Source organism: Ctenopharyngodon idella, chromosome 18, assembly GCF_019924925.1.
Source record: "Ctenopharyngodon idella isolate HZGC_01 chromosome 18, HZGC01, whole genome shotgun sequence".
In the NCBI taxonomy this organism is placed as follows: Eukaryota; Metazoa; Chordata; class Actinopteri; order Cypriniformes; family Xenocyprididae; genus Ctenopharyngodon; species Ctenopharyngodon idella.
Window position 1 is genome coordinate 32,424,712 of NC_067237.1, and position 11,085 is coordinate 32,435,796.

The following is an 11,085-nucleotide window of genomic DNA, read 5'->3' on the forward strand; positions in this document are numbered from 1 at the left end:
TTGCTTTCATAAAACGGTTACCACACAATACAAATATTAAAACCAAAAAATATGTATCAATGCAACTTTCATGAAGTAAACTATATAAAGCCTTCCTTCTGCCGGACAAAATAGTCCCTGACCATGAACAGCAACAGAAGTTACATTATTGCGGCATTAGATGGCGGCAAAGACTGTCTTTATGAGTGCGTCAGTCAGTAGCGAAGACTTTTATATTGAAAAGACTGAATTGTTGTGAACACGGAACAAGACGCAACTGACAAATGCTTTGACTAGCTCTGTCAGTCACGGGAAAACCCCTTAACTGTTAAAAGGACAAGATAATACATCAGACATTGAAACAGATTTTTTATTATGAACATAGGACTGACCTGAAGGAAAATGCTAAATCTGAATGCAAGTAATAAACTCGCTCACTCGATCTCTTTCTCACAATACTCTTCTACATAATACAGTAAGCTTCAATGAACAATATCAACTGAGAACAAACAGTTTATGTTGCTAAGAGGGTTTGCTAAGGGTGTTGTGTAGTGATACACAGAACCATTGGGTGAAGCGATAAAACATGGCTATTGACCAATCAGAATCAAGGACAGGAACTAACTGTTTTATAAAATTATATTAAATAATGTCCTGGCTCTTCCCAGCTTTATAATGGCAGTGAACAGAGGATGAGATTTCGAAGCCCAAAAAAGTGCAACCATCCATCATAAAAGATATCCACACAGCTCCAGGGGCTAAATAAAGGCCTTCTGAATCTAAGTGATGCATTTGTGTAAGAAAAATATCCATATTTTAAATTTTGAAAACTAAAATAACTAGCTTCCGGCAGACATCTGTATGCACGTCGCAAAAAGACTTACGCCCCGTTCACACCGCCAGCGACTTTTTGCTGCATGTTGCTAGTCTCTGTACTGTGAAGTCGCTTGTGGGCGTTCCTAGTGCTGTCGCTCTAATATCATTGGTAGACTGCACATCTGATCATATCTATAAAAAATGCAGTCACAAATGATATATAAAACTAAGAAATCATTCTAATTTGACTAAGAATTAGACTTAAAAGAATTAAATGTAACATTCTGCTGTTGTAGAGTGTTGTGACTGCAGTGCTGCTCAGTGCATTAAATCATTAACTAAATTAACGATTGATCTATCAACAAATTAAACTCAGTCATACTGTCAAAAAATACTAAAACGTCATTCGATTTTGACAAATAATCAATTTTCTTGTCCCTAATAATCAACACAATGCAGAGGAAACTGTAATATGAACTGCAGCAGTGCTAAACTGCTCACTGCATCATATAATTAACATCACAAACTATTAATGTATGAATCGAACTCACAAGACTGCCGACAGTTTCTTTTACGTGCATCATTTTATTATATCCATGTATACAGTCAAATCATATAAAACAGTGAATTCGCTCCGGAACTACGTCCTGTCTGTCTTGCCTGCACTTGAGACGGTGACGTGAGCTCCAGAGATCCTTCACTCCTATAGAGTACCTCAGAGATGACGTGTTTTTGTAGGCCAACCTGGAAGTTAGCGGCGCACGGGTTCCCTCGATCGAAAGCCTATGCATTTTTCCCATAGACTTTTGGAAAATCGCAAAAAATAAGCTCTGTGTTTAACAAAGGGTTATGACACTTACACGTTTTGTCTATCAAGGTAATCTTTACAAGTTAACACAACATTTATACATTTTGAAGCCTAAATAAAGTCGTCAGATATAAAAAGCTAACAGTAGGCTATAAACGGACTACAGCACACCATTGTCGCGGATCAACATCACCACCACCAAGCTTCCTCAAACTTTATTTAGAAAACAACTTTATTTCAAAAACATGCTCCCTGATTATGATCTGCACTGTGTATGAATACTTATCCACTTTTTCATGAGAAATTCTGTCCAAATGTCCAGTTTGTCATGATGACGTCTAAAGTCCCCGCCAAAGGAAGTAGTCCCTTTTAGCAACTTGTTAGCAACCACCGTTTTTAAGACACAATAAAGGTTTAAAAAATCACAAGCGGGTTATAACTGGTGTGTTTTATGTCATAGATCAAAACGTGAAAATATTTAGAGGCTTTGTTAACCACAGACCTTATTTCAGGTGATTTAGTAAAAACCCATTCAGAAAACCCATAGACTTTAGGGCGATGGAACCGGAAGTCCTAAAATGCTAACTTGCTTCCGGGTTGTGCCCACAAAAACACGTCATCTCTGAGGTACTCAATTGGTTGTCGCACATCTCCCGTCGCTTGACATGCCTACATTCTGTTGTCAACGGTCACTGTCGCTCGTGTCGCCGGAAGTCGCCAGCGCTTGAATGGGATCATCGCTTTACGCGATGTAGGAGTTGCGTAAGCTTTGACGCCTCTCTCTCTGTTCAAACAAACAGGGCTGGGCAACAAACTCAAGCTCCTCTTCTCTTATATCAAAATCCTCTGACATTTCTCTTTAAAAATTACCATTTTAGACTTCTAATTCATGACCAGTGTTTTGTTTTGCTCTATCCTCTGCGCTTCCGCGTTCATCAATAGGTCATGCGTCAGGTCAGAGTTCACTCTTTCGCCATAAATTGATGCTTACAGCCATCTGTCAGAAGCTAGTTATTTTAGTATTTAACCCTCTATGGTACGGTGTTGCCTCCAGGCAACATGGTCTATTTTAGTTTGTTTTTAATAAAATAAGGCACCAATTGATTGATCAAACGTATCTCAGGACAGAATAACTCAAATACTAATCAATAAAAGTGCAAAAAAGACCAAAACATGACCAACAGGGGTCCATTTTGTGTCCTGTTTCAGCACACGTCACATGACTCCATATTTTCTCCAATGAATAGTGCTTTTTTCACTTTTTTGTATCCATTTAATCACCCACAAAAAATATGAGTCACCTTCACTAGCAAGTAAAGAAGTATTTTTAAGAACTTTACATTGTATATCATCAAATGTTTTAGAGAAAATAACAAAAAACTGTGTTGCCTCAAGGCAACATTGTACCATAATGGAATCACATAAGGCCATACAGGCATAATAGGTTTGAATGCAAATGTATTATATTTGTAAGGAAAAGAGTTAGAATTATCTAAATATGTTGGCATTTTCACATGATTTTGTAATGCACTTATAAGAATAGTAATTCACATACTATATCTGCATATATTATGATCTGCACATTTTCTATAGCACTTCAAAAATGTATAAAACACAGGTAACACTGTCAGTTGATGAGGGTGATGATGAGGGGTAATACTGCGATGAGGAAGATGAAATCATAGTGACAATCCGTCAGGGAGAGAGTGAGGGTGAGAGAGAAGATGGAGATGAGGATGACGATATATATGATAACTTGATATAATAACATAATAATATGATGGTTTGGTAATATTTGTGTTCCACTATGGTACAATGGATATAAAATGTTACTTTTTATTAAATATGAAACTTTTAATACATTAAAAACTGGATAAATTTGTTTGTTCAAGTGTCTAGTTAAAGAAATTGATGTTTTCAATAAATATATTTATTTTTTCTACATGAAAATGCCAAATGTTTAAATTTTTCCACTGTGGTACAATGTTGCCTCGAGGCAACAAACTTATAAAAATTAAATAAATTAAAAAATTATGAAAATGCTTATTGATATTGTTAAAGTGTCCAATTTTAAGCAGGAAAAACAACACAAATAATTTTTTCCTCATTGATATCATATTGCGTACCATAGAGGGTTAAAGTTTTAAATATGGATATTTTTCTTACACAAACACATTGCTTCATTTCAGAAAGCCTTTATTAACCCACCAGAGCCATGTGGATATCTTTTATGATGAATGGTTGAACATTTTTGGGCTTCAAATTCTCATCTTCTATTTACTGCCATTATAAAGCTTGGAAGAGCCAGGACACTATTTAATATAACTCCGACTGTATTCGTCTGAAAGAAGAAAGTCATATACACCAGTAGGAGGGCTTGAGGGTGAGTAAATCATGGGGTAATTTTCAATTTTGGGTGAACTAACCCTTTAACGTAAACATTTTTCCTATTATCAAGTTATTCTTATTATTACATTACATTACATTATTCCTATTATTAAGTTAAAATAGTGTGATTTTTTTTTTTTGTATGTTTACATAAAGTGCAATAAAGACAGAAAAATATACAGCTTAAAATAAAAAATGCCTCCTTTAAGACTGATATAATTATTCCATTGACATATGATACAGTCTCTGATCAAACAGTCATGCTATAGTGAAGCAAAGCTTGACTTCTCATTGTGAAGTAAGTCACATTACTTTATTGCCTTCTGTGGTTCCATTTAGAACCTTTAACATCCATGAAACCTTTCCAACTGCACAAAAGATTCTTTATAGTGGACAAAAGATTCTTTAGATTTGTTCAGACATGTTCTTCACACTGTTTCTTCAAAGAACTCTTCACTGAAATGTTCTTTGAGGAACCAAAAATGGTTCTTCTGTGGCATCATTAAGAAAGCCTTGATTTGAAACTTTATTTTTAATAAAGTGTGATTTCAAGATGTTCATCTTCACAGTAAGGTTGAGTGGTATTTATCAGCTGTTATATTTGGTTTCTTGTTGATGGATTTTCTGAAGCTCTGCCCTGCCATGAAGTAGAGGATGGGGTCGATGCAGCTGTTGAGACTGACCAGAGGTCGCGTGGCTTTGTAGGCGTTGTTGGAGAGCCGAAGTATGTCGCAGTTCTCTTGGTCCAGGTAGCGGAAGGTGTAGTATATACTGCGGTTTAGATGGAAGGGCAGGAAGCACAACATGAAAGCCAGAAGCACAATAATAATCATCTTCACTGACTTCTGCTTGGAGCGTTGTGACATTGGTCCTCCACCAACACTGGGTTCCTGAAGTTTCTTCACCATCAGCCCGTTGCAGACCACCACCACCCCAAATGGTAGGACAAAGAGCAAGAACATCACCACTGAGCTGTAGACCAGAAATTCATCAAAGAGCTCCTTGCTGGTGGTGTCGTGACAGACCTCAACTTTATCAACATGTCTCGTCCTGGAGAAATAAAGGATCGGGGCTTGAAAGATGAGTATGATCGCCCATACTCCCACAGAGACAAAACGAGCACGACGGGAATCCATCATGGACAAAGAGCGCATCGGATGACAGACGCCGAAAAATCGGTGCAAGCTGATGCAGCTGAGGAAGAGGATGCTTCCGTAGAGGTTCGTGTAGAAGAGAAAACGAATCAGTTTACACATCGGCTCGCCAAACGGCCAGTCGTTCTCATCAGCGTAATAGTAGATCAGAAACGGAAGGGTGAGGATGTAAAGAGTGTCACAGACGTTGAGGTTGATCATGTAGATGGTGCTGGGCTTCCAGTGTTTGGTTCGAAACAAGATGACGTACATGGCGGTGATGTTCAACCCAAGGCCGACCACAAACACCAGACTGTAACTCACCGGGAGGAGAATGTACTTGAAGTCTTCTTTTAAAGTACAACGATACACGTTACTATCATTGGTTGGTACAGTATTGTTAAGCGTTGCCATTCTGATCCAGATCTGTCAAAAAATAAGACAACAAAATCATATCTAAGGGGAAATCTTATCTAATTGGAGGCTTAAATTTACATATTGATCTTATATTAAACAAACAAACAAAAAAAAAACTAATCTTCTGAACTTTTAACCATCTCTTATATGTCAACAAAACAATATTAGCATGAATGATGCTGTTTTATGATAGAAAGAGAAAATAATGGCTAAGCTGCCACACAAAAGCATTTTTTTCAGTAGTGGTCGTCGCAATGAATAATATATTATATAAATATTTATAACTCATTGTAGTAGTTTTTGTATTTACTCAATGCTGAGTAAATACAAATTATAATTTCATGAAGTATAATCAGAACCGTCGCAAGGGCTGTGCCAAGTGTGCGATCGCACAGGGCCTCGAGCCAAAGTAAAGTGACAGTTGACTTGATGATGTAAAGCCAGTTGTTAAAGTTCATGTTTTTGTCCTTCGAAATACTATAATACTATAAAATACATAGTTAAAAGTGACAATTTGTGTATCGTGACTGCATTATTCTGCTTGTTAAAAATGTATTATGAAGTAACTGGTCTGAGCGTGTGCGTGTGACCGTGATTCACGCGCATACGTGATATGTCAGTCAGCGCTGCATCGAACGTCAAGTTCGCAGAGAGCTTCATTTCAGTCCATTTTACATTTTGATTTTGGCCCATTCTGAAATGGGTCAAACCATAGATATTACCTGAGAAGTTAGAAATCCGCGCACATTCCTGGAGGTGCATTTATTGCATGGACGGAGAAAGCATGGACGCCTGCAGGATTTCATCTGATGGTACGCACAAAGGGTTTTTATTTAAAGGGGGGTATCACACACAGCCAATGTTATGTTAATCTTGAGTACCAATAGAGTAGTAGTGCATCCTTCATATCGCCAAAAAGTCTTTAGTTTTATCATATTTATAAAAGATACATACGCTGTAACGAGTCTTTCCGAAAACAGCCGAGCTCCTGGAGGTGTGCCGTGTGAACGCTGCTAAAGAGTGACGAGCACGCGCAGCTTTTGCGTAGCGATCATCTGCAAGCTATCAATGGTCAGCTAAACAAATGTATTTAAACACACACAATATACCATCGCATTATCCCTGGATAACTTTTGAATCACTATAATGAATATAGCATATAGTGAATGATGAATAATGAATTAATGAATTCACTACGTTCGTATTGTTTACATTATATGCACTTACACGCCGATTGCCAACAAAACAGACATTTGAAACAGTTTTACTCACCACCTGTGGTTCCGACTCATGACCGGGATCATTACCGCTGTGACCGCTCCATCTTTCAATTTCAAACGATATGTAAATCCAGTGTAGAATTGGGCCTTTTTATAAAACATAAGCGCCGATCACGAGGGCTCGAGCAGGCTCAGAAAAACACGAGATATTCTCCATTCATTTTAACCAATAAAAAAGTGATTGAAACTATCAGTTTCTATGGTTTTTTTTTATAACAAATATCAAGAGCGCATCAATGTAATGCGTGAGCACAAAACTCTCAGCTCTACTTAATGCTGGGTTCTTTGGAAAGCAAGGTTATCTTTCCCTCACAACCAAAAACACACTTCTTTGGTGACATTGTTGATTTTGTCAAGTCCCGTGACCTGTGCAGCGCTGCCAATGACTTCCGTAAAGCCGAACGCGTGTTGATGGGCGTGCTCTTGCTCTCTCGCTCTGGTCGACGTGTGCGCGCGTATAAAGCGTTAAGTATAATGACGCGTATAGCATTATACTTAACACTAAAAAGTTAAATAGGCATAAAGTTTTTAAATCCAAAAAGCAACAAAATTGTCAGTCATACATTTACCACATGTTCACAGAGGAAAACAACTAAAAAACAGCTGTTTGTTCTCTCGATACTGTCTGTTTGTTTTACTGACTGAGAAATCGCTTCAGGTGATTCAGTGAGAGAGCAGTCCAACGAATGCGAGCGGATTTGCAAAAGCGTTTGACCAATTCATAATTTAGAACATCATTTAAGCGTCAAAAATATATGTGCGTAGTTCAGTTACACAGCTTTTAAACTGAATATAGGAAGCGAAGCAAAATTTTTGTTAAATATCCACAACACAAACAACAAATTGTTCGCAACAGTAGACCCCCGTTACTATACACCCCCTCTGCGACGGGCCTGAGTAGGCTATATGTCCAGACAGCATTTATTTTCGCATTAGACAGTTTTTTTTCTATGTATGGATGGATAGTCTGATTTATTTCATTGCTCTCCAAGCCTAGTCTTGCATTTTATGATAGATCTTTATCTAGTTTGAACAACTTGTCATGATGTAACTGTCATGTTGCAATATTTAAGTGGAAAAAGTGATCATTGTGGCATTTGGCTAGGATCATAGGCTACATATGCCATTTTCTAAGAGGTGGTAAATGTCCACAAACTGCACACACCCATATTGATACTGTCATGCATATGGTAGACTACAAATATTCCTGGAAAATTGATCTTAACAGAGTAATTTCAAATTGCTTTTTCCAAACTCAGGGGACGCACAAATAAGCTTTTAAAGAAGTACAAAATGGTTGTTTCGCTAATCATGCAGCCCGACAGCACTCTCATTTATGCCAGAAAATAACACATCATATCGATCAATAAAGCAAATTAAGCCACAAAGTATCTTCAAAACCTCCTGAGAATATCCTATAAGAACTATCAAATGCTTTACTGTCATAACCACTGGAGCTGACATAACCAAAACCTGATGATCATGTTCTTACAGCATGATTTAAGAATCTTGAGAATCTGACCGGAAGAAAATCTGACCGTCTGTACAAAGAATCACATAATCAATGTTATTTTATTAATATGGACTTTTGAACTCCATATACAGTATACAAGTGTTTACCAGTTTTGGAACGTCATTTTGCAGAATGTCTAATGTTACTGTGTTTTTAGGATGAATGGTTGTGTTGTGTTTTTAAGTCAATAGAAGGGCTTTATTTAATAAGTTATATTCCACAAACTGAGACATATATTGATTGTTTGGTAACACTTTACAATAAGGTCTCATTCGTTAACATTAGTTAATGTATGAACTAACAACGAGCAATACATTTGTTACAATATTTCTTAATCTCTGTGTTATTAATGTATTAAAAATACAGTTGTTTATTGTTCATGCTATTTCACAGTGCATTAATTAATGTTAATACAACTTTTGATTTTAATAATGTATTAGTAAATGATGAAATTAACAGTAAGATTAATAAATGCTGTAGTATTGTTCATTCTTAGTTCATGTTAACAAAAGTAGTTACAAAGTGTTAACGAATAAAACCTTATTGTAAAGTGTTACCCATTGGTTTTATCTTTGTACAGATGTGAAAAATAAATTATAACACTGCATAATGCAACAAATTAATTATACATTTTTGTAAACTACACATTTAGTAAGTAAAAAAAAAAAAGTAACATACTCACATGTGTTTTCAGCAGATACTTTCAGGAATGTCCCCTCACCCTCTTCATGGTCACAGTTTTGCTCTTCCTCTGCCTGTTCATGCTGCATTTCTTCATTGTGGGCGGTACTCTCGTGTCAACACGCCTCAGCCTGCTTTCATGGTCAGGACAGGTACTAGTATGCAAATCACTGCTGAGAGCTTCACACTATTTATGTCAAAAGTAAACTTATGTCAAGCAGTTCAAATAGAGGTAAACAGGTTTCCAAAAAAAAAAAAAAACTGTCATGCCATTGTTTGTTTAAAACGTACGCCATTGGTTAAGTCAGACCAGTGAAACAAAACAGATTGTTTAGAATGGAACACTGCAGAATATACTGACAACTATTTTAATAAATAATATGTAAAACAGAGTACATTATGAAACAATAAGTTTCAAACATGCTACATTATTGTCTCTGTATAAATTATTCTAATATTTGTATACTGTGTACAGTACTGTATACTGTAAAAAAATAGTAAGAGTAGGCTAGTAGTATGCTATTCCGATCATAGCATGGAGCATTTTCAATCTGCACCCAATTCATATCGTATCCATTCCAAACAGTAAGCAAGATTTCAATTAGTGTGTAATCATAATAGACTAAAATTAGTATGCCAAAGGAGGCTGGGTGGTATACAGAGGTTTTTTAAAGTACCGTATGAATCTTTTCAGCTTGACTTGCAACCAGTGTTGGGGGTAAAGCATTACAAGTAACTTGAGTTATGTAATCAGATTACTTTTTACTTTTTCAAGTAACTAGTAAAGTAACACATTCGTTTTTCAAGGTACAACAAAATATCTAAGTTAGGCCTACTTTTTCAAATAATTAACGCCAGTTACTTTTTCACATTTATTGACTGACAGCTCTTCTGTCCCCATGTTGAGAGAAGTGAAGTGCAGAGGCGTTGTGCGCTGTGTAAACATTATTGTTATTGAAGTTCTAGACTAAATATGCATTAACTCATTTCACTTTCATGAAAACATTCAGTGTTCCTCAAAATGAATAAAAACAGTGAAATGCAATCTTTGAATTTTATGCAAACCTGTAATTATTAACTATATTAAATTACACAAATATACTTTATGTATTTAATCTCACTTTATTAACCAGCGTCTTTGCTGCTGACCTTCAATGATCTAATTCAACCATACTAATGCTGCACCCTCTACTGTACAGGCGTACATATGCATTTCCTTCAGCCTGAGGGTTATTCATTTCACTTTTGGCATGAAAGGGCCTTAACATTTGCCAAAAATAGAACTTTTTTTTTTTGTTATTAAATTAACAAACAAGCAAGCCCGGCCCAGCTGAGAAAAAGTAACGCAAAAGTAATGTAACGCATTACTTTACATAAAAAGTAACTATAACGCAGTTAGTTACTTTTTTAGGGAGTAACGCAATACTGTAATGCATTACTTTTAAAAGTAACTTTCCCCAACAACAGATGAGAAGTATGTGAAATTAAAACAATAATATTCCCAACAAAACATGTTTTCTTTTAAACATTTCAATTAGAGAAATAAAATTAAGAAACACCTGGAATTTTTCTTAATAATTTTTATTTTAACTTAGTGCAGACCAAGAACACAACAAAAATGTCAACATCCACTTAAACCAAAGTACCAAAATTATTTAAACATCACCCTTATGTTAACTTCGTTGTGATAAAACTATCTAATATGATTTCCACCTTTAAAAATTGCTAGTTTGACATTTTACACAATATATTAAGACATATGTTGAGAATATGAAAATGTATTGAATAGTAGGAATGATGTTCAGTAGCCATGATAGTTGACATGAAAGGGAAAACTCACAGTAGAAGAAGTTCATTTGTTGGTTAATGTAGCTTAATTTGTACATATAGATATTAAATTGAGCAGCAATGCCAAAGTCATGGGTTTGGCATCCAACATGCTTGCCTAAACTTCAATGTACAGTCACTTAGAAAAAAAATTCTCTTGTGTTAGCTTTGAGAATGCAACGCCATAAAGTGCCTGAAGCAACATACAGTACTAACATACAGTATATCTCACATTTATTGATT

At 36.0% G+C, this 11,085-nt stretch overlaps 1 protein-coding gene across 1 annotated transcript; it reads right to left on the bottom strand.

Annotated features, from left to right (window-relative positions):
• Positions 1–331: 331 nt before the first annotated feature.
• LOC127499991 (P2Y purinoceptor 2-like) lies at positions 332–9,068 on the bottom strand. The gene is made up of 2 exons (XM_051870740.1): positions 9,017–9,068; positions 332–5,550 (listed from the first exon to the last, which is right to left on the bottom strand). The coding sequence occupies exon 2, from the start codon at positions 5,536–5,538 to the stop codon at positions 4,555–4,557; it is 984 nt and encodes a 327-aa protein (XP_051726700.1). The 5' UTR covers positions 5,539–5,550; positions 9,017–9,068; the 3' UTR covers positions 332–4,554.
• Between the last annotated feature and the right edge of the window lie 2,017 nt (positions 9,069–11,085).